This window comes from Poecile atricapillus, chromosome 6 (assembly GCF_030490865.1).
Source record: "Poecile atricapillus isolate bPoeAtr1 chromosome 6, bPoeAtr1.hap1, whole genome shotgun sequence".
Classification (NCBI taxonomy): Eukaryota; Metazoa; Chordata; class Aves; order Passeriformes; family Paridae; genus Poecile; species Poecile atricapillus.
Window position 1 is genome coordinate 29,573,776 of NC_081254.1, and position 25,195 is coordinate 29,598,970.

A 25,195-nucleotide genomic window follows, 5' to 3' on the forward strand; every position below is an offset into this window, starting at 1 on the left:
TACTGAAAAATCAGGTTTTTCAACAATTTTTCCTAGCAGTGATGCCTAAGAAATAAATTGTGTCTATATGAAATAAAGGTCCCATGCAAGTCAACTTGTGAAACACCATCTGAAGAGCTTAACTTGATACTTAAAATTACAGTCTGCTCTGAGGAGTGCTGTAAAAATTCTATTATGGGATAGTCTGTTTTTCCATCTCAGCAATCTCCAGAAGAAACATCTTTGTTTTACAAGAGCAGAGACTTTTTAATTTCATATATATATATACACATATATATATATGCATATATATGTACACATAGCCCTGCAAATTCAACCAGGATTTTAAAGTCAGCCTGGATTCTTTCCCTTTTGTAAACCTCCTGATAAGACTGATTTACAAAACCATCGAGTATTCTTCATTGTTCCCTTTGAACCTTTGCTGTGGGTTTGGTGAGGCAGTGGTTTTCTCAGCATTACTCTGTGTGTAATCAAACACAACATTGCAGATGGAAATAACTAGCACTTAGCTCATGTGTGTGAAAAAGCAGCAGAATCTATAACTGCATTGGTCCTGCAGGGTAAAAAAAAAAATAAATAAAAAAGAGAAATCAAAACAAAAAACAAAGGAAAAATGGATTGAGATGGGAAACTGTAAGTGGAGGAGGACTGTAAAAAGTGTGCTGGGTAAGGAGCACCAAGATGTTTATCTTGATGTTCTGTCCTTTGGGTGCAGGTTTTCCGGTCTTTGTACATTTCAAATGAACACAGATTCTAATGAAGGGGTATAAATACCACAATGTAGAAAACCAAGATTCAAAATGTAAATAAAATGCACAATCTACTAAAGTTTATCACCAAACAAAAATACAGCCAAGCCAGCATTTGCTAGAGACCCCTCCAGAGAATAAAATTCTGGGGTAGAGCTGGAACTTGAACTGCAGGCAGCCCAATAAGCTCCAGACTGTCCTTTCCCTCTGTCCCTTGTCCCTCCACCTCCAAGTAGCTGCTTCAGATCTCCAGAGTCCTGGTAGAGGAATAATACTTTTCTGCAAGCAGAACCACCATCATGACAAAACTGTTGTGCATTGCACATCACATGGTTTTCTGGTTGCAAATTACCCAATAAATAAACTAACATTGTCTTGAAAGGGGTTTTTCCTCTTCATATTGCTCCTCTTTAGAGTTATATTGCATTTTCAAGGGAAACTAAAGCTTTGTGAGTAATTTGGTGCTCATTTTTCCATCTTTTAAAAGATTTCTTTTAGTATTAGTAGAAACCTTGATCAATAACTTTCCTCAGCATTATCTTTATCATCATTTTTTAAACTTTTGTACTTTCATCCTCCAACTTTGCAGTGCATTTCTGTTTACAACATTTAGATTTTGAGAGATTCTGTTTGTGAAAAAAATGGGAAACATTGAAAGGATGAGCTAATTAATGTTTCTTTAGCCTATCCAAGGTACACTGTAGAGTTAGAGTTTTGCCCCATTTATAATTTTTGGCTGTTAAAGCTTTGTTTTATTATCTATTTACTGACGTCTAGGCTTCTGTTTGCACTTACTGGCTGTAACAGGCATTTCATTTTATACAGAGAAAAAATGGTTTCGGTTTCAGTTACTTTTTTACTGTACCCGAAAAAGAGAACGGGATTTGCAAATGATAAATGGGGAAGTTGACTAGCTAACTAATAAAGATTTGTCTTAATCAAGTATGATTTGTCAGAACAGGAGCGCACTGGGGTCAGGGCACACGCAATGAATAATACAGCATTCACTGGAGAGAAGGACCAGGCAAAAGGCCTCATAAATATGCTGTGATTACCCACTGCTAATTCGTATTCAAAGAGTGAGTTGCACTGAAGCCAGCTCCGAGGTTGCTGAGCTGTTCACCTGCTTCCTTGGCTTTACCATGTTTAAGAAAGTTTATATATATATTTATTTTCTTTTTATATACACACACTGTTTACAGAATACTTTATTTATGCACAGACTGCTGCAGTTTTTGGTCAATGTGTTTAAGCATTATTTATTAATCAGCTTCTAGGTTTGTTTTATTTTTCTAATGTCTGCATGCTATTTTATTTCTGTTTTTTGTTATTTAAATATGAATGTGAATACAGCAGGAGATAGTTCCATTCACATTTGAAATGAACTTCTGAGCAGTGCAAGAAAGGTTAAAACACTCTTTAGCTCCATGGAAATATTAGAGATCAAACAGACATAGACTTCTTGTTTATATTGCCAGCTTTCCTGACTTTCTAATTGGCCTGTAGATTCAAGATAAATCTTGTACATCAGGATGTTGGGAGAAACCTGAACAAACCCAAATGTAATTTTATTTGGCTCTGGCTTTACCTTCTGATGTTGACTTTGCTTTTTTCTTTAAGGAGCACTTTCTCAGATTGAAACAGTTGAAGGATATACTCTTCTCATGGTTCTTCTGATGTTCGGAGGAGATACTGCAAAACACCCTTGTTACTATTGATAAGCTTAAGCTACATAAATGGGTCATAAAGGATCAGTTTGAAACAAAAAATAATTGTTCCAATGCTTACAGATATAACTAGCAGTCTTTGTTCTTCAGCATTGTACTACCTAAATGTCATATACAGTGGATTTATGTTGTTAAATAAGATTGAAAAAAATTCTCACTCTACTCTTCACTTTTAAAACATATTTCAGAACTTCAAAACAGTTTCTTCTCTTTTAAAAGCATTTTTTTTTTCTATTTGCTGGTTGGCTAAAAGCCTGTCTCATCTATTTTGTGCTTAACTCTGTGTCTTAAAGTGCACTTACTGCTTTAAGAGTGGATCAGCTCTAAAGATGGGGCCAGCTTTACAAGCCTCAAGCTGCTCAGTGCAGGAGTTTAAGTTGCCAACTCTCTGCCTGCACATTTTAAGTCTTTAAAAAAAACTGTAATGTGGAGTCCAGAGTAATTACTTGTACTGCTCTGAGTTTATAGCAAACAGTGGAGCACTTCTGATTAAATTGTGATTATGAATCCAGCCTTGGATGAACCAAAGATCACCATTGTGTCATCTCTGTGCTGTTTGGAGTCATGAGTTTAATTAAGTGACCGTTTGTGGCTCAAGTTTTAGAGGATGTGTTTCTGCAACTTAATTTAGATGCAATCAGGATTTTTAATACTCTCCCCTGCTAAATTACGTTTAGAAAAGTTCAAGACTGGCTGTACTGCAATGAAGCATCACCCATTCCTACACCAAGCTCACCAAGTGAGCAGGGGCTTCTTCCATACTGGGAGCGCTTAAAAAGTAGCAAAAGAAGACACTGAGGGTTGGCTCCCAACTTCATGTGCATTATTAGTGATTGAAATAGGGGTAGCAAGTTGTTTACTTATTGATGCACTAAGGAAAAGTGTCTTTTTTGCCTTAGAACTTATTTGAAGGAAGAGGGTAAGGGAGGAAGATGCGATGGGAGGAATTTGGAGCAGACGAGCACCGCTGGGCTGGGGCATGGCAAGAACAATGGCCAGCCTGCAATGTAGACAAGTGCTCAGCAGAATCAAAGTCTGCCACCTCCTGTGAATGTTGCTGTGAGGATGTTAGTAAGGGAGCTCAGCTAGATTGGTGATGGGAGTAGACAGAAAAAAAAGTACATCAGTTAGTGAGAAATGAGTTGTTTTTTACCAGCAGATTGATGTAAGTTAGGATTTCAGAAAAGGTATGAAACTTCAGAAATAGAAAAAGCAACTGGAGGTGAAGTTACTAGGTCTGTCATCTTTCTTCTTTCTTTATCCTATTTTCTTCTCATTCATCTGCCTTTTTTTTTTACTGGGGAAGGACAAACCAGGCCTGGACCATGGGAGGTGTTGGTTATGAAATGCTCCCAGTTTGTTCTTAAAGGCATGTGGCACCTTCCTCAAATATCTTTTCTTCTTTATTTTGAGCAAAGCACAAAGACTGAATTCTGATTAGGTGCTCTGGATGTTTTTCTTTCTGGCTTCTCTGACCTTAGTCTCAAGCAACCCCTTTTGCTCTTGGCCAATAAAAATAATTTCATGAACATCCATTATAACTTATAGGGAGACCTTTTCATTTGAAAACTGTTTGTATTTTTACTTTGGTGGACATCTTGGACTTTGGAAGTTTGGGAGGTAGTTTTAGATGTTACTTGCTTCCACAGTAAAACTGGGCAACTTCTTTTATCCTCTCTTGCAACTGAACTTCTGACAGCTCTGGAAGTGTTGGATGTCCTTGGTGAATGCTGTGGATTGTCAGCGCTCTTCCCACCTGTATGGCATTTGCTTCTGCTGAAGAAGCCAACTAATCCCTATAAAAAGTAGCTAATTTTTATTTTATTGTGTTAACTGACCACTTAGCAGCATGCAGATTAACATTTTCATGGCAGATTCTTGAGGGGTTTGAGCACTAACTAATGTTTCACTGTTCTGTTAACGCTGTACAAATTGTCTCTCCGTTGGCTTATGGCTGTTACATTATCCTTCATTTATCTGCATTACTCTGTACTTGTTTTTTAATAATCTTAATAATCTAAATCCTTCTGTTTCTAATTATATCAGCTGTTCAGTGTAAATATGTGTTGATGGTGAACTGGGGGATATATTGGACTTTTACCTGTGTGCCTATACTTCAAGATATGTCATCACTTTCTTTATTAACTTTCTGCTGTCAGAAGCATAAGGTGTTTGACTCAACCCTGAATTCTTCTACTCCTGCAACCTATATTTTCCAAGTTTGTAAATCTGCTTGCTGTCACCTCTGAAAAGCGAGCTTTTAACACTTTCTAGTGTTTTTTCCCAGACACTGCTGTTGATGATTTGTCCTAGTCTCCTAAAATCAAAACTTTTAACCTGTCCAAAATGGAGTGGCTTTAAGGAAAAAAAAAGTCCCAGCCTGTGTCAGCATAGTTTCCAAAAATCTTCTATAAGCTTTAGCTACATCTTCAGAGCATGTGATGTCTCTGTGCAAACACAGCACACAATTGCACTCCCCAAATGGCACTGCTGAGGATCTCAGCCTGGAACTGTTCCCCATTCCTACTCTGCTCAGCACAGTGGTTTTTATAGTGTATTTCACAATTCTGTAAAACAGCCATCTCGATTTTTAACATGATCTTCTTCTTTTTCCACTGTAAATTAATTTGTCTTTTCCAACCTCTAACTACACAACTCAGATTGTATATATGATGAGACTGAGAAAATCTTATTTCTGGGCATCCTCTCAGTAATTTGATTGGTTTTAAGCTTTTTTTTTTTTTTTTTTTTTCATTTTAAATCATATCAAGATATCTGCAGCATCTTATGACACTTTTATACACACACACACAAACACACACACACACACATATATATATATATATATATATACAAAAATAGACACACCCATAAATACACACATACAGGCTACACTTTGAGAGAAAAAGTGCTCTGTGAACTATGTTGGATTATTTTATTTTTCATATGAGAAGAAAAATGGGGAGTCTGTCTTCAAAATTCATAAAAATGCACGTTTGTTTGTCCTAAAAGCATGGAGAGGCTCATTCCATGTCATTCTTGTCTCTTGAGTAAATATGTAAGTCATTCTTAGGGCAAAAAAGTATTATTGGCTTGAGTGGTTAGAAAAAGCTCTTTCAGAATCAGTTTAGCTGATAAAGTACATAAATTCTTAAATGGCTGAAGGCAAGAAAAAGTAAAAGAAAATCAGTCAAGCACAACTTATTTTGTGTCCTTGATGTGTGTGTAGGTATTAGAAATCAATCTCTGTAGACCACGTTTTAAATAATTACAATTTGGATGTATAAATAAATGCTGCACACAGGTTACAAGCAAATTCCAAAGAAAGAACTTATTCAGGAGTGCAAAGCATTGCTAGAAGTGATCGTTGTCTTTTGGGTTTATCTCAATATAAATGTTGAAAACCACGTGCGAATTTGTGCACACATGAAGGGGGAAGTTAGGTTTGCATTTGTTATGTTTTTGGGGGGGGGGATGTTGTTTTTTTCTTCAAGTGGGAATAGTTGTATTCATTCCTCTAATCAATTTCAGTGTTTTAGGATAAGAAATGTTATGTTTTTCTTACATAGTCTCATACAGACTCCATTTGTGTTGGACTCATAACATGGTGTTTTTTAAGTGCTTGGCACTAAAAAGGATCTCTTCCCATACTTTGTTAAAACACCTTTAGGGCAGAATAGATTTAGAGCTGTGGATTTTAGTATCCACCATTTAAGGATGATGCTTGTTAATATTATGTACTTCTTCAGAAATATTTTTTTCTGGCCATCACAGCATTGTTTAAGACTGAGATAATTGCTGTATTGAATATTCCTGCCCTCTGTCAGTACACAGATAATAATGTTGTAAATGCATTCACCCTTCTGCTTCTCACAGTTTAGATGTAATTTTAGAACTTAATTTTATGCATTTCTTTGAGAATTTGATTTAGAGGAAGCAGCACCACTCAGACTTTGGTAGGACTTGGGACTGCACCATACTAAATATTGTCCATACGAAACAATTGAAAGGTTGACATAATCCCCAAATAATTGACATTGTTAAGATTCTGTGGAAATAACACCATTATTGGCAACAGGCAACACCCTTCAGTTTGTGAATTGGTCTTAATTCATGCATCTGCACTACAGGATATCTTACAAACCTGACCTTCTCACATAACTGTAGTAGCTTCATCAATGACTTGCATTCTGTGTTGGCTGGGAAGATCTATACAGCACCATTGCACTAAAGGCATGAATCTGCCACATAGATGAGTGTTTTAACTGGAAGGAAAACATCAGAGTTGTGGGGAAACCTGAAAAATGTTAGCAAGCAGATAGTAATGTTATCAACCTTGTAATTAGCTGTACTGTGGGCTAATGCTACATTTTTCCTAGTCCCAGGTGCTTTCGGTTGCAAACACAGTGAGGAGACATGTCTTCATATCATTGAGAAGTCTTTATTTTCTCTATGTAATAATATTTTTGTTTGACTGTCTTGACCTTCTAGCTAAAAATCAAGTTTCACTGTCATCAGTGAATTTTCTGAGTAGAATGAGGCTATGAAGAAGATAAAGGTGTCAATTTATGTTTGCAAACTTATTGTGAGATTATGTTACCTCCTTCATGTCTCTTTGTTCAACTTATGTTGTTATTTTAGCCCAAAAAAGGCCAAAGATCATCAACGAAAGTGCATGTAGAGTAAAGCTGCTCCTGTAAAATTGATGATCCGTCCAATTATTTATCTATAGAGGCTGCTGGGAAGAAACGCAACTATCTCAGTTCTCAGACCCCTCTGCTAGGTTGAACTTCATGGCTGAAGGTTTAATCCCTAAGTGTCATATCAACAATTCATTCTGTGATATTCTGGCTGACATGCTCTCCTTCCTTATTTATTGATGTCTTCAGTCATCGACAATGAGAGGAAAATACACTATTCGTCAAAGTGACGGTGTTTTACCCTCACTTACAGTTGATGCTGCTGTCACATTGATGGTTGGAAAATAAACTCAATCATTATAAAAAGCTAAGAGTGTGAACTTGCCAGTGACAGGAAGAAGATGAAAAAAAAAAAATATACAAAACCACAGTAACTTGCTTAAAAATCGGTGTAATAAAAATAAAACTGTTTCCTACAAAGATATATTTGAGCTTTGTTCTTGAGATACCAAACCATTTTAACCATGTATTTTACACTTATTCCTTTGAAGGAAGATCTGCACTTCGTACTCCTTTATGTCTGTAAACATACATGTAATTTTCAGCACTAAATACACTTTTTATCATTTCACCTCATGCTACTAGGTTAGTAATTTGTTGATTTTTTCTACTCTCTTTTAAGAGATTTTGCTTTGTTTTTTTGGTTTTTTTTCCTCCCCTGGATTATATTGAACACATATATCTGTTTGTGTATTACAGTCTTTTGAGTGCCTTAATGAGGAAAAGCTCGGTATAGTTCCATCCTGTAAGCCCTTTGACATGCAAACATAGGCAAGACTCTTGTGAATTTCTTTCTGAGGCTGCCATTTGTGTAACTGCACTGCACTGTGCAGCCTTTTTAACTCCAAACCCATGTATCTTACCACATTTCACCTTTGGGAGGCATTGTATATACAGCTAAAAGTAAAGAGCAGCGAGCCAAGAGGGACAAGATAGCATAATGAGGATGTCAATTTGTGGTCAGAGGAAATATTTATCTTACTTGTACTATACTTGGCAACTGATAGAGAAATATATATGTAATGAATTTCCTCAGACTTTATCTGGCAGACTGTGTACCTTGTGTTAAATGGATTTAAAAATAACATTGCTTGTCTCAAACTTTTAAAGTTGGAGGTGATTCTACTTTGGATTGTTCCTTGAAAATGGACTGTATCTATTAAAAATAATAATCATAATAGTGTTTACTAACATATTGGTGATTTTTTAATGATCCATTTCTCAAGGCTCCCTGAATAATGACATTTTAGGATCCCACTCACTCACCAGAACAAAAGCAATGCTTTTTGTTGTTGTTGTTTAGGGGGGGAAAAAAGCCGTGTTTTTGTAGTTTTAGTGTTTTGGTTGGTATCTCTGGTAAGCCTGCTAAGTACCCTAAATGAATGTGCACAGAAATGGTGGTTGTCTCACACGTGCTGTGTGTCCTGAGGCAAAGCTACAGCTGCTTCAGCTCCTTCTTCCTGCTTCCCCATCTGTAAAATGGGAATGATTTAACTTATTTTTCTCCTTCGGGGAAATACAGGGAGGGTTTCTTAATATTTCTATAGAGCTTTGAAGATTAAAATCTCTTCTCTATACTTGCTGCTAATATTTCAGTGTTAGAGAAGCATTTGATTGAAGCTGTTTGAAGAGTAAAGTTTTGGCATCTTGTGTTGTCTTTGTACCATATCTTGAGGCCTCTCCACTATAATTTTGTAACCTTTGGTTCAGCGTAAGCTGCGGAAGCAAACAAATCCCTGTGTAAACAAACGGTGATGACAATAAATTAATGTCTCTGTCTGCTGTTGAAAACATCAGGAGATTACAGCCTATCTCTAAGCCAGCCAGAAACAGTCCATGGTGGAGCAAAGCAGACACCAGTAACTGGGCTGAGCCTGAAAAAGCTTTCATTTAAGCATCAATGGTAAATGCTGAGAGGCACTGAGAGAGGTTTTCTTCTAATATGACTTCTGTGTCTTTAGATGTACAAGGATGGCTGGTGTTTTAGCAAAGGCTTACTGACTTGGGCTTAAGGAGTAGATAGGAAGTATGAGCACCCAGCATCTAGAGCAAGTCTGAAAGTCTTCTTGCCTTTGTTTCACAGGTCAAAGGTCAGCATCAATTCCCAGGGCCTAGACAATCTCAAGAGACTGCAGAGGGGCAGCTTCTGGTTTGCTTTGCTTCTTCAGTTTTATGTTGTTTGAAAAACTTAAAATTTAATATAACGATGTATTCATCTTTGCAGTTAGGAGGAGTGATTAGGCTACCACATGTATTAAATGCTTTGTTAGAATCTAACTTGGCATTTTGAGGCCTCACAGTCATGAGCTGTATTTTTCATGATTTACATTTTCGTTTTTTAATGCAGAGCAGATTGGACAGGAGATGCTTGAAAACCTCAGCCATGACAGAGAGAAGATCCAACGTGCTCGGGAAAGGGTAAGTTTGATGATAAGTAATTGCTGATCCTGCATTTTATTTGCATTGGGCAAGTTCTTTGCGCATGAAAAATAATCCAGATGAGATATAATCACCCTCTGCAGTGGAGAACTTACAAAGTGTTTTACATGGGCCCCATCCTGCCAAGTCTCTCTGATGGGGAGTCACACAGTAGTCACCAAATCTGCTGTTGGAGCCAAATCTTCTGTCACTATCACAGATCCATGTTCTGTCCTTTGAAAGGTTTGTTGTGCTGTCAATTCCAGTGACTTCTTGGGCTTCCTATGAAACAGTTCAGTGTCATGAGTGAGCTTCTAATAGTTGAGCAACCTTTCTCTTTGTAGCTGCAGATGCAAATATCAGCCCCTCAGGCAGGTGTGTGTGAAGAGCAGGTACTGCTGCTCCATCTCAGCCAAGGTCATTTATCTGTGTCACTTCTGGCTCGTGGGGCCTCCATGGGGATCAGCTCCAGAGTGCAGAGTTAATGGAGAGGCTCAGAAGCCCATCCCATCCAATGTGTGCAAGTTCTCTGAGCTTCCATGTGAGAACCCCCCTGCTCTGTCTCTGGTTTCTGCTCACAGAACCAGGACTTTCTGTCCTTAACGTGTTGTCCAGATACTTTCCCAAGTGTCCAGTTTTTCCAAAGCTAGGTTCTTCCACATGTCTCTTAACTGACCAGTGGCACTTAAAAAAACCTTTTTTATCCATCCCAGGGAGTTCCTTCACTTGGATAACTTTCATTAGTAAAGCTTCCTGTAACAGTATTTATGAGGCATTTTCTGCCAGCTGTACCAGTTGCTTTCTGAAGTGCTGGGCATTAGCTACTTTAAAACACTAAATATAGCTAGATCTGTATGTAACATCTGAATGTAACTAAGAATTGTGAGGATTGACCAAGTTTTGTTCTGGCAACTTGGTGTCTTATTTCACCTCCACTCCTTACACCCCCAGTGACTGCTGAGTCTGAAATGCTTTTCTGTTTCTAGCTGGACAAATAAAACCTAGGCAATGGAGATGAATGCCAAGTATTTCTTTCTGCTGATCCTATATATCCCAGGGATGTAGTTCTGATCACTCAATGTACACATGGTTCATAGCATAACTTTTCATTGCTTTCCACCTGAGGATCAAATTTCTTTGATGGCAAAACCTGTAAGATGCAAAGAGCAAGATTAAAAATAAGAAGGATATTCTAGGAAAGTGCAGTACGTACACACTCCAGCATAGTGCAGTAAAAAAACCTTTTGTCACAATGGAAGATCTCAAATTCCAGTGGCTTTTATCAGAAGCCACTTAAAATATTTTCTTTAGGGAATTCAGAAAAGTTCTGCAGTGGAGCCACACGGGTGGACCTGTTCCAGCTGTCTAGATATACTCAGATGAACATTTAGGGGAGATTTTGGATAATTTGTCTAGGTTCCCACTTTCTGGAGATTTTAAAAGACCAGAACAGAGGGTGTTTTATCAATGCACAATAGCTGTACATTAAAACCATGGAATTATTATCTTATCAACCAGGGAATAAACTTGTGTACTGGAAGGAAATTGTCAACTTGAGTATGATGGTGAGCTTTAACAGCTCGATGTTCTGAAAATTCGGAAGATTTTATTATAGGCAAAATGTAAATAAATTGATGTCTCAATGGTTTGATTAAATTTACATATATGATATTTCCTGTCTGTAGATTAAAACTCCTATTGTCTTCTGAAGGCAAAGAGAAGGGATAAAAGCTCTGCTATAAGTCAGATAGGTTAACTGGACTATACAGGACATTAAAAGATGCAACATTTTTTAAGAAAACCTCAAAATTTGTCTAAGGCAGACAAGATAACAATGTCAGCGTCTTGTTCATCTTCCTGCTTTCTCATTGTCATTCTTAATATTATTTTAAAATCAATGTAGATTTGCCATTGCTAATATCAAAGCCTGTTTCAAAATGTTTTCACTACAGCAGTTCTGTGAAAAATACACTGTTTAAGAGGTTCACATTCCACCAGTTCTATTCCACACTTCTATGGTGTGCTGATATTGGTGAAGAAATGGTGGAAGAACTACAATCAAATAATTTAGTTTTAAATAAAAAGAAACTTGCAGTTTGAAACTCTTCATGTGGGTTTTTTTTCCTGCCAGAGCAGGAAGAAAAGGTGTTTTCCTAGCATTCTCTTGGGACGTAGCTAGACATCTTCCAAGTATGTGTGTACGTGTTTGTTTCTTTTTTAATGTTTCTTTTGCTTATTTTGTGGGTTTTTTATTTCCATAAAAACATGAGGTCATCTTGCTTAGAGGAGTTTGTCAAACCTCTAAGATTCAGCTTTCCCTTCCTAACTATCAGCACTGATTCCAGCTGTCAGGTAGAATCCTGCAGCAAGAGAGGAAAGTTAGGATCAAACACTTAATGGTAAAAAGGAGAGCGCTACTTTTCTGTGAAAAGGGAGGAGAAGCCCCAAGTGTTAAATGCATCTTTATGAATAATAAAAGACCAATGTAAAGCATACATTTGTACTTCAGATTCCCTTCTAGCATAGATAAGAACTTGGCTTTTTAATGAGCCTTTTAAAAATTATTGTGACGTTTTTTCTTCTGTTACTTGTGTCAAACCAGGCTAAACTGTTTTTCTGGAGCTTGAATTGTCTAGATGAATCAGGAAAAAATGTGGGAATGGCCTCCCTGGAATATAATACTCATCTTTGTTCCATCATAGCACATAATTACAGAGATCTGAGAGTTAGTGCAAGCCTTCCCACTGAATATGATATTGCTAAGAGCAAGACTTGATTGGTGTTATCCAGTCCCAGCTTCTACTTGGTATTTTCTTAATAGCTTTTAGAAGAATAAGGAAGAAATTTATTCAAAAAAGTTATGTGACACTGATTGTCACAGCACCTACTGATTTCAGGAATAAGCCTTAAATCTGGCAGCAAATATTTACAGTATTGTGTTCCAGAGTAGAGACTGGGTTTAATATTGCTGCTGTTCAAATATTCAAGATATAATAGTGGTTTGTTATTGTGAAGGTGATTTGTTATTGGAAGACTGCCACTCTCCTCAGCAGTGTTAGTTTTGATGGATTTGTAACACAGGATGCATTTTGTCTGCTACAACAAAGTTTTTTCAGTAAGAAGTCAATGACTCAGGTAATCCTTTCAGTCTGATTTGATAATGAAGAGGTAAATATTCAGCTTTCATAAGGAGAAGAGTGTTTTTATGTATGTACACACAGCTGTGTTTTGGGGCATGTTAGAAGCTGTGGTCCCTCCTATTTCATAACTGAAATTGTCATAATCATTTCATTATCTTTTTACAGTAGATTTTGACGTCCAGCTGGTTCCAAGTTGTCTAAAATGTCAAAAGATGTCTCTTCTCTAGCTGCCACTGGCAAAAGAGGAAATAGGAGAGTAACTCCATTCTTCCTATAGCCTTCTAATTTCTAGATTTCCTTTTGTGGGACACTAGTACACAAAAAGAGAGGGGACATTTTAATCCCTTTCAAAAAAGCAATAGAAATAAACATAAAATTAATTTGCTTCATAACTTTTCATCTTCTCTATTTCATTTTTTACCTATTTTGCAGTATTTTTGAGACCTGTAGAACAAGACAGCTAATTAAGTGTAGCTCTAAACTGTAGGTTTCCTTTGTCTTAATAAACTGCCAAAATGGTTGTTTCAGTGAGTGAGAGTTCCTTACATGAAAAAGCCCCACCATATATACTGTACAGCCATTCCTTCTGTACATGGATATATACTATTCACAAAGCATTTGAGCACCCAGGCCAGAGGTGGCTGCTGGAAGGTCAGTACAAGTTTTGTATTTAAGGGGCAGTATAGACATATTTCTTTCACACAGGATTGCTAAAAGGATATATTTTGTATTTCTGTTTCTTTCTTTAAACTACAGTCTTTGTAGAACAATGAAAAAAGATATGTTTTTCTTCTCATAAAGAGTCAGGAAAACAGCACATGGCTGTCTGTTCATCCCTTGATCCTTTCACTAATATACACAAACAATACAAATACACGTGGGAATTATGGATTCCAGTGTATAGAGCTTCTACTGCAACCCTTTATTTGTAAAGCTTTTGCTCTTTATCCCAACTCACCTTTGTTGCCTCAATGATTTGCCTTCCCTGGGTTTCATATTTATGTAAATGTTAACTAAGGCAAAATATTTTTAAATTTCAGAGCTTTGGTGGCTTTTTGAACTTGTTGTGTGCTAAAACTGAAGCTAGCTGACTCAGATGATTGTAGAGAAACCTGTCCTTTGTACAGAATGGGGTACGTGTGCCTTTTACCTTTAATGGGACTCTTTTCTCCCCAGCTTAGAGAAACAGATGCAAACCTGGGGAAGAGTTCCAGGATTTTGACAGGAATGTTGCGAAGGTAAGGCCAAGGTAGGGACATTTCTGGTCTTTCTTTTCTTCTACTCTCCCTCCATGTCTTTATTTTCAATTTTACTTCAACCTCAACATTTTGATGGTGTACCTGACTTTTTTTTTACCCGGGCTGCTGTGTAGAATGTCTTTGGGTGATAGAAGGCTTTGTCATGCCTATGGAAAGAATTTTCTGTAGCCTGAAGGACAGCTCTTGTGTAATGACTTCTTGTCTTTGTTTCTTTGTATTTGTTTGGGGGGGTTTGGATATATGTTCTAAAATTAAGAATTTTTGGTGATGGTTTCCTGTGTTTCTTATTCTTGAGTGATTTCAGTGTTTTGAGGGGGGTTTCCGCCTATTAAAATGAGAAAGTTGGTAAATGTTTTGGGGCAGCATAAATTTATGTGCAGAGAAAAGGTTAAAATTATCACTTCTGCCTAAATAGATGGGGCAGACACACTGTCAACCCTTGTGGTTTTAGCATGTTTCTCCACGCTTTCAACATTATGAAAATTGTCCCTGGGATCAAAATGAGGTGATATGTAAAGGAAAATTGTGCAATGTCCTAGAACTGTGTGGGACTGAAGGGAGGGAGTTATCCACTGATTACTTCTCCCCTTAAATTTGCATCAGTGCATTCTCAGACAGTTTTTTTTTAGTTAGTGACACCTCTGGATATGTGTTCTTTACTCAGTGAAACAAAACCCGAGCTTCTCTGTGATGTCCATACTTCTGTACATATTCATCTTCCTAAAGAAAAGCATTCCTCAATAAGCGGTGCTGGGTGCTAAGAAAGCACAGTTTTAAAGGAGTTTAGTGCATCCTCTGAAGAGTTCAGTCTGAAATTACCCTTGCCACAAGCTTTTATGTTGTGTGTTTGCTTAATGCATTTTGGTTATTAAAAAAAAAAAAAGGAAAAAAAGGAGAAAATTGTAGTGAGTTGTTGATTTGTCACTCGGCTTAGGAAATACGAAAACTGGAATTTTATAAGTTGTTCTTCAGCACAAGCCTCGTTTCTCCTCAGAAAAATACCTTTGTTAGTTCCTTGTATACCAAATTTACAAAGGTTAAAATGACTGAACCTGATGCCTTCATTCCACAGATTTGTTGCAATTCCAACTCCAAAATGTAACATATAAAATTCTCTGATTAAGAGTAATATGTAAATGACACAAGCTAAATTCAAAATCCATGGAGGAAGGAAGTGGCAATTGAAAGGGATGGTTCAGTGGCTGTAGACAATCAAAATAAACTATAAAAAAAAATGAAGGAAAAGAAAAGACACCAACCAAACCCAAGTCTCCCCCGGAAGGGCTCTGCGACATGAGCTGTAACGAATATTCTGCATATGTCTCCATTTTGTCAAATCTCATTAAAGGGGTTTCTTGCTTTATGTCAATTGAGCTGTCCAAAAATCATTCATCATTTTAGTGTAAAAAAAATCATGCAGTTATTTAAATAATATCATATTAATGTTAAAGTTCAGCTGTCATTTAATAGTATGGCTTAATCAGACATAGCATTTAGGAAAAATAGTTTTTTCGGGCTTTACTTGGCTTTCAGGTTGGCAGATTCAAATAAGGATTTATGGGTTTCTAAACCAATGTATTCTTTCCATGTTTATGCTTGAGGTACCCCAGCCTTTTTTGCAGCACCCTGTAGTCTGTTATTTTCAATAAAATAAAGTATCTCCTCATATTGTGTTTGAATACATTTGCAAGTAATTTGGAGAAGCTGAAACAAAAACATATGCTGTAACCTTTGACTTTGTTTTGTGTTTGGGAATCACAGTTAGGAGTCCTAGTTTATAAGTGTTCCATAAGCCAAATGAAAAATATGATCTTTCTGAGATATACTTGGGCTCTTCTTTTCAGACAAAAGGATTGTGTAGTCGAACACCATGATGGCATGTTTCTGTGTGTCAGAGAGGCACTGGATTTCCTTTTTCTTCAACAAAAAAGCTGAGCTGAGTCACCCATCTAGACGAAAGTCAGGTTAGAATTTAAGCTCAGGTCAGGTAAATGTGCCAAGAGCAATGCCAGCATAGAAGCAGCTTTCAGTAGACAATTCTCAGGATGTTTAAAACCACACAATTTATAGACCTACAGTGAATTCAATTTGTTTGTGACTGTTGGGTAGAAGGTTCTAGCATTATCCCAGCCTCAACATCATCCCAATTTGTTTAGTTACAAGAATAATCATGAAATACAGACCCCAAGAAATAAGCATGTATTAGATAAATACAACTGCAAGAAATATAATTAGCTCAGATTGGCAGTTGTGTCCTAATTTCTGCATACTTCAGTACACACCACACAATGTTTTACATAATTACTGGAACCAATGAAATAAAACACTGGAGGACCATTCTCCACATCAATATTATACAGAAAAGATAATGTTAAATTGAACATTTCTCAATGTAGTGGCTGTTCCCACAATATATATTTGCTAACATGCTTGAAGCCATATGCCATGCTAACACCCTGTGCTTCAAATTAATGCCTAACTCTTTCTAATTTTACTGTCTGGGAAAGGTAAAGCAGCATCTCCTTTGAATCTGACTGAATATATTAAGAGATCAGGTATTTAGATAGCTAGAGGGCTAAATTACTGCCTTTGTATGACCTAAATTCCCTGGCCATGTGTTTGTGCATAAAATGTTCTGGAGATGGGGAATAAAAGCAGAGACAGGTTTTGTAGGTTGCCATAGCTCACTAAGGAAATCAGTGGCATAATAGGGACAGGTCTTCCTGTCCCAGTTTATTACTCTAGCAATAAGGTACCCAGCCTTACACATTGGAATTTATTGTCTCACAATATTTTGGGTATGTGGGTAAGAGTATCTTTGTAATAAGTGTTTTTAAATATTCTCACATACCAATGAGCTATACATTCATAATCTTTTGTTTTTCTGTTGCAACTACTTAGGTCCTACTAAACTAATGTTCCTCTAATGGCATGGCAGTACTAGGATCAGGGGGGATGGCTTCAAACTGAAAGAGAGTACATTTAAATTAGATATTAGGAAGAAATTCTTTATTATGAGTGTGGTGAGGCACTGGAATGGGTTGTCTCAGGTCTCTATCCCTTGGCCTGTACCCCAGTGGGAACTGGGGAGCGCACAGTGTGCTAGGAAGAAGTAGAAAAGAATGTGTTCTGAAATATCTTCAGGGTTTTGCCCATATCCTAAGCCAATAGACCAGAAAAGCTTATAAGAAAAGAATTTGGAAAGTCTCCAAGCCACACACAGCCCAGTGGGAAACAAACAAACCTAAAAGTAACCAGATAAAAATTTCAGTAGAATTGAATCTTTTTTCAATTAGCAGATAAGTTCTGTCTACTCCCTTCGAATTGCAAGAAAATATTTTAGAACAATAGCTGCTACACTCCAGAACAACCTTTTATCCTGTCTGGTTCACCAGGAAATTTTTGTGGCAAAAATACTCCTTTAATCTTCAGATTTCAGTATTCTGGATTGTTATCAATGATGTTTTGTGGAGCTTATGAGCACGTCTGCATTTTTAAAATAGACTTTTAAAATTTTATTCCCACCAGGGCAGAGATACTACCTTTGTCTGATAGAAATGAGGCAGTATTGGTCCAGTGCAGCTCTCAGGTAATAAGTTATGTGATTTGCCAACAGCTGCATGACCAATATGACTGTAGTCAGAAATGGAATGCGAGTTCTGATGAAGCCTCTTCACTCTTTCCAGGAACATTCTGGGAATCCTGCTTCTTGCATCACTGCTAGTCAAAATCTGTTCTACTTTTGAGCTCTAGAATGTCAGACCTTGCAGTTATTTTTCAACATTTCACAGGCCAATTTAAGTTGGAAGGGACTTCCAGAGGTCATCTGGTCCAACCTCCTGTTCACAGCAAGTGTCATTAGAGTAGGTTGTTCACTCTTCTCCAGTCACATTTCAAACATATCCAAGGCTGGAGATAGCAATGCCTGCCTGAGCAATCTGTTCCAGCAACAGCAGGAATAAACAAATTCTCCAGGTATCTCACTGAAATTTCCAATCATCCAACATGTGTCCATTGCCTCTGGTTCTAAGCAGAAGTGATTTAAAACGTGACTTTTAGAGTTGGTCTTCAGAGTTTGGGCCTGGATTGCAGTTTATTTCTAGTAGTTCTCAGTCAGCTCCAGCAGTGGTGATGTTGTGGTCATTGGGCTGAGGAGACAGTGTAGGGCAGTTCTTTAAGCAGGTTGTGGGGTGCTTTGCCTCCACCCACTGACCTGGGCCATGGCCATTCAGCAGTGTATGCACAGGTCTCCTTTATTGCTTTCTTTTGCTCATAGAGATGTGCAAAATTAAGGATGTCTGTTCTTCCTCCTTGCTTGGCTATAAAGCCCACATTTCCATATGTTAAGAACAGCAGCAGGGATAGTCATGTCCCTGTGGACACAAATCCAAACAAAGAGTGAGTGTTACCACTGCCTTTTTCCCTATTTCCCTAGCAATATGTTTCCATCCCCAAAAGTCCATGACAAAAAACCAGTTTTCTTCTGAGCTAAAGCCTGTTTCAGTCATATTTGGCCATGACTGTTGAGTCTCTGCAGTTTTCTGAAGGCAGGTCTTTGTATCACTGATCCAGCATGGGGTTTAACATAGAGCTACATTTGCCTTGTTTTCATGCTGATAGAGGAGTTCCTCTGTCCAGGATATTTGGTCTCAAGCCAAAAGAAGTTGGAGTATGAATTGTTTCAACAACTTTTTTGTACATATATTTCTATTTTTACTTCAAGATACTGAAGAATGATTGAAACGGTAAATCCTCAAGAAGGATGGCTGCTCCATGTTGAATATTTACAGCTGCAGCTGTTTACTTCAGTAATTTAGACCTTGATTTGGGAGCATATTTAAGCATATGGTTAACTTAAACCAGTGGAGCAATTCCTTAACTTCGGTGAGACTGAATAAGGGTGGCAGTAAGTGGCAGAATGATTCTGGGTCATCTCTTGGGGCAGCATAGCTTTTATTGTGCTCCTTGCAAACCATGTCCTTAATATTTCTGTTGTTAACTGGAAACCATAAAACATGCATAGGACATTTTAGTGCTTGTTACTGTCAATATAATAACTTTTTTTATAATTTTTCTGACTTTTAAGCATTTAATATAGTTACTTGATTCTTATGTTATTGTACATTTGTGTTTTGTTATACAGTTAACCTTTATCAATTATGAAGTGTTGAATCATTTCAGAAGGAAACTGATAAACTCTGTGGTGCTGTTAATCACAATCTAGTCCTTGGACGAGGAACATACTGCTTGTTATTCCAGATTAAGTCTTGGCATTAATTAGTACCTAGTTGTTCCTCGCTTTGTCTCTGACTTTAAAAAGAAACCTTGTTTCTTTCTTGAAGCGATGGACAAAACATCTGGAAAACATAAATGTGTCGTCAGCAAAATTCCCAAGGGTGAGCATTCTTCATTATTAGGACTCCAGCCAGAAAACAGGAAATGTAACTATTGGTCTGAACAGCAAATATTTTAAAATAGCATGGGACAATGCGGGTTCTCTGTCCTTAGTTTAGGTATGATGTAATCTGATGCATGTAAGATACATTTCTTATGTTTAATAATCAATGGAAAACCATTTTCTAAACCTTACTCCTCTTCCATAGACAGCGTTGTGTGTGTGCTGTTTCCACAATACTTTTGAAAAATCTTGCCCTACTTTCATTCAGTGTTAGAAATACTGTTCAGCTCGTGCACCATGGAGGGTGCAGAATTCTTTTGAGCTGCTATTTAACCACCAGCCATCAGTGTACATGGAGAGTTCCAGGCCACAGGTATTGAATGCCTTACAGAAAGGGACCAATTTCAACATTGCAGGCATGTAGCTGGGATTAGTTTAATGCCACCGTAGCCTTTGCAAACCTTCATCTCTAACAACCTAAGTGATACAGAGTTAAGTTTTCTTCAAACCTTGAAGAAAAAAGGAACATCACGATTGATCTTTACATCTAGTAACTTAAATGCATAGGATAAAATAAGTCAGTGTTTTAATCTCCTTGTGCCCAGGCAGCTTTAGAAGGGGATGTCCCTCATTTGATGAGGTAAGAGCATTTATATGGTAGCATTGTTTTATTTTTCAGATTGTTGGAAAGCTTTATGTACATGTCAGGCTGCCTACACTATGTCCATTATGAGCAGGGTTCTCAGCATTCTTCAGACCACATTTCTGATTCTTTTTTTCCATTCCTTTTTGAAGTGTACAATGGTCTTTGTTCTGTCCTCTCCATTCCCTCTTTTCTATCATCTGGAATTGCTATCTCATTTGCTCCCCTTCTGTCTACTCATGTCCAGCTGAACAGCTGGAAAGAACATTAACACACAATTGTGTTTCTGCAGGAAAGCAGGATCCCAATGGATAATTATCCTAGCTAGTCCTAGACTACATATACCAACAATGTAAAGCATCCTGATAGGTTCAGTATCATGTAACTCTTTGTGGTTGTTTTCTGTACTAGGGTATGTTGCCTACCATTAAGCAGCTAGAGCCTGAAGAGATTCGGTGTCATGAGTGAAACAAAAGGCATTTCACAGCCAGCATTGTCATGTCTGAACCACAGCAGGTATCACACGACATGCTTCCATGAGAAGCCATGTCTTATATCAGCAGAAATAGTGCAGGGCTTTCCTACAGTGGCTACAAGGAGGTTCCAGTAGGATGAGCTCTCTCTGATGGGGTATTCTAGAATAGTGAAGGTAGTGAACGTGTTTTGAATGTGGTACCCTTGTTTATGTGAAGGGGAGAAACTGTTAGCAAAAGCTGGCATTTGTAATTGCTGAAATAATTGGAGACAACTTCTCAGAAATCAATTAAGTCAAACTCTTTAAGGCCAGTAGTTAAGGATCATGTTCTTGACTCCACTCACACTATAACTGTAAAAGAACAATATAGGTTGAATTTTACACATTCCATTTACTGCAGAGTGTTTAAGCCATAAATTCCTGAATGTAACGTTTTCTGAATACAAGATATGTATGATATCTTGCCTGGGTCACTTCATTTTAATCCTTATATTTACCAAAGGAAATAGAGCCAGCTTGGAAGTGATTTCAGAGAAGTTCATCCCTTTGTGTTAAGGTGGGATTGACTGAGTCTGTTTTAGTTGTGACAGACATTTGTTTGGCCTGTTCTCCACTGGTCAGCATTCCCCATCTCTTCAATCAGATATTTCCAAATTTTCCCTAATGTTTAGCCCAAATCCTTTTGCCTGGGTAGACAGAGAAGTTTTATGGTGCATGTGAGGAGATTTCTAGTGACTTGTGCCATGGAAAGAAATTTCTGCTCACCTTTTCAAGAATTAGAGAACATAAATAAGAGTGTACAGAATTAAATTGCAGTTTCTAGTTTTCATCAAGCCAAGGCTTTTGATGGGGTACAGGAATGTACTAGAGGAGTTGGATGTTGTTCTAATAGGCAAATCCTGGAAGCTCAGCCTCTCCAAACAGTAGCTTCGTGTGTAGGTGTCATGGAGCTTTGCAAACAAAGACACTAAAATTAAACCATTCTCATAAAATTGCATATCTGGACTAAAACTAGACTGTATATTATGCTGACTGAAAGCAACATTTGCAAGTCAAAATTACAAAATACCAAGATTTAACTTTTTTGGTGGCACTTCTAAACACTTACAGAAAAAGACAGTAATTGTGTCAGACAAATGTGATTTTAATTCATTTCTCCCAGCCTTCTCCATAGACACACCAGTGTTTTGGACAGAGATAGAGTTTGGAAACAAATGGAGGAATGCAAATTGATTTGCCTCATCTTCTGTCAGGTGTTGGACCTTTGAAACTGCAGAAGAATTGTTCACACATCACTAACCTGCTGAGCAGTTCTCTGAAGAATAAGAAAGTCATAAATGAGAAAGTGTGGCCATACAGTGAGAGATTGTTTAGTCTACTTGGTGATAGGAGGGATGAAAATGTCCTAATTCTGACTGACTCTTTAACTGATATGGAAGATCCAACCCAAGCCATTCCATGCTTCTCTGACTTGAATCTAATCAAGAGGGCAAAGAAAAGTAAATGTGGAAATTGAGAAAAATGAGAAAGAAAAAACTATTTTGCCATAAATACTGGTATTTGTGTTCTATGCAACATTTCTGTAGCTCTAAAATAGATTGTGCAGGATCTCACGATGCAGCATTTTATTACCTCAGAGCTCTTGTTTAGCTTGGAATTTGTTATATTAACCACAGTGTAACCCAGAAGGCTTTTGTAACATCTGTGAGTTAGAGCAAAGTCTTCATATTTTCTTTTACTTTTTTAGTGGATCTACTGATAATTTAAGATTGCAACACTAATTTTTCTTATTGAAAAAAAATTACATCTTAAAATTATTAATTATATTTGCACTGATACCCCACCTTCCTCATGATAAAAATTCTTGTGCAATTTATAAAAAAAACACCACTGTTGTTTCTCTGACATGCTTATCATGGCCACAAATAATGCATTTAAATAAGGAATTGTTTGAGAAACATGATTCTAAGTGTGTCCAATCCTGCCTGGATGTTGGGAAGCATATGGTCTACTTTATCCATGCCAAGAAACTTCCTTGCTACTTTCTGTCACCACTGTATTTTTCAAATGCAGTTTTCAGCATGAATGGCACACACGTGTTGATTGTGAAGGTAGCATTCTTTCAGTTCAGCCTTAAGCTAATTACTCTTAGTGGCAGTGGGGCTTTGTAGCTCATTTGTGAACAGCTATTTATGCTGCTACACCAGTACAAAGCAATGTTTCACATTACCAGTTTACCAGACTATTACACCATTGTGTTTTAATCCACTGTAGGTGGACGGAGAATATGAGCCATCTGTTTTATTTAATGATATAATCAGTAAACAATATATGCACTTTACACATTTGGTCATTAAAGATGCCCATATTGTTGGACCCTGTATTTACATTGTAAATTGGTGTATTCACACATCGGCTTGTTCTGGTGTCAAAGGCTTGCTGTGTTCATAAGCTGGTACAAAGCAAGCTCAGTAACTGCTCAAACCCAGTGCAGGTGGTCGAGCTAGTTGCCACACAGATCAAAAGTCAAACAACTGTGAATCTTCCTTTGAAAAGGCATTTAGAGAGACAAGGCTGGTCTTATCTTCACAAACAAGAAAGAGTTATAGATATACATCATGAAGTTATGAGAACAAAAGGGGGTTTTATAATCACTCTGCGTCAGAAAATCCAGTACTGCAGACTTTTGTGAAGACATCTTTGAAATATAAAGAACATCTTATTTTCCTGGACAAAATTTAAGGGGCTGAGTCTGAATTATTAAATATGAGACTGTTCAGTCATTTCAAAACTTTGGAAACAAGAAATTGCTTTCTCTTGCAGTTGATTTAATTTAATTTTATTTTCAGCTATGCTTAAGCAGAATGAAACAGACAGTAATCGCAAAGCCCAATCTTATTCAAGGGATAGAGGTGAAAGGGTGTTTTTTGTGCTAGAAACAAAGGAAATTGGTCGATATTTCAGTTTCCCCAAAGTATCCCTCATGAGTAACAAAAAATAACCACCAAAATACATTAAAAATTAATTTACAAGTAAAATCTTTTTTGCTGGCACATTTGTAAGGAGGCGAAAGATCATATAGCTCCATATTAAAACAGTAATGTTCATTTTAGTGTTTTACTTAACAACTTGTGCTTAAGATGCCCAGAATTTGAAATTGTTATTGGAGGACTCAGTCTCATTTTTCATTGTGTTTTATGAGGAAATAGAATTGGATTTATCACCATGTGAAGGCCTGGCTGGCATTGATGGCAGAGAGGGAGAGGAAAGGACTTGTGGAATTCGTATGGCTGAGAGTGAGTTGGCAGGGCCACACGGCTGGAGGAGTCTTGAGCTTCACACCACAGTTTGGTTTCTGTTCATTTTGATTTCTGTCCTACATAATGCAGATGTAATCAGAGACACTAAGGTTATACCCACTAACAAAGTCTGTGTGCTGAAGTGTATTCGCTTTCCATTTACTCCTAGACACATGAGGAAATAGCTTTCATAGTCTTTAAATCTATTTCAAAGGCAAGCTAATTATATTATTGGGGGTTTTCTTAATCTTAAGGTATGAAGAAAGAAGACTTTTTTACTATAATTTTTTTTATATTGGCATGAATTTTATAGATAAAGTAGTTTCAAGTACATGAGCGAAGAGAAGAAAACATTGTATGAGGTATTATATATATTTCAAATTATGCAATGTTTTCACAGTTAAAATATTTAAAATAATACAAAAGACTCAGCTATAAGTCTTCCTTTTATAGTCTTTTCATAGGTATTTCATGTAAATTGAATATTAAGCATTGGCATGTTTCCATAGGCTTCGTGATATATTGCCTTCTGATTTTGAGATATTGTGTAACTAACTTATTTCTAATCTTATAAAGGGCTTGAGATTTGTTTTTTTTCTGCAATCCCAATCCAGTAAAAACAATCAGAAACTTGGCTACTGATATTTGATTCTTAGCTTTGGGTAACTGTGAGCACATCTGTTTCTGTGCATCTCTGAAATGAGGATAATGTTCCATATCACAGCAAAGCATTCCAAGAGCAAATGCTCTTAATTAATCTGTGCATGGTCCTCACATGACCTGATGAGAGTTTGTAAATGATAGACTGACTGGTAGCAGTGCCCATCCTGATTTGAATTCATGGCTTAAATCCATGGAGTCATGGATTTAAAAGGGGTGAAAGAGAAGCATGGGAAGAATTTAGACTGGAGGGGCGTGGAGTATCTGATTTCCCATAATAGTCCGTTGTCAAATACATCTCCTCAGCTATTGAACATAGCTAGGAGAAAGAGGAGGTATCAATTCTTTGTTGAGTTCTTCAGATATAAATTTGAAGGCTACAGGTGACAAGCTCGTCTTACGTTGGGTGACATTTTTGGTTTGTTGCAGACAGAAAAGAGTGTTTGAGTTGGTTCAGCAAATAGAATTAACACACCCCTGGAGTAATGGTGAACTATGTATATTTATATACAGAGAGAGAGAAGAGCTCTAATGTTAAGTTTGATGTGCTAGCCCAGGCAACTTCTTCTTTCTCAATCTCTCCTTACTGCTTCTGTCAGAAATTATGTTCCTATAGTTTGCTGTGGATTGTGATGTATTATTCTTGGCTGCTGTCAACCTGCAATCAATCAGAACTTTACAGACATCTGTTAAGTACTTTAGGGTTCCTCAAAGCAGGAGCAGATCC

At 37.3% G+C, this 25,195-nt stretch overlaps 1 protein-coding gene across 4 annotated transcripts in view; it reads left to right on the forward strand.

Moving 5' to 3' along the window:
• Positions 1-25,195, forward strand: part of VTI1A (vesicle transport through interaction with t-SNAREs 1A) — a 259,458-nt gene that overhangs the window by 146,925 nt on the left and 87,338 nt on the right. For 2 of the 4 annotated variants that reach the window (XM_058840806.1, XM_058840807.1), the window contains 2 exons: positions 9,524-9,594; positions 13,911-13,983. In XM_058840806.1, coding sequence (XP_058696789.1) covers positions 9,524-9,594; positions 13,911-13,976 — 137 coding nt within the window. In that variant the 3' untranslated portion in view covers positions 13,977-13,983. The remainder of the gene's footprint in view (positions 1-9,523; positions 9,595-13,910; positions 13,984-25,195) is intronic. The other 2 variants (XM_058840804.1, XM_058840805.1) reach the window with 1 other exon arrangement.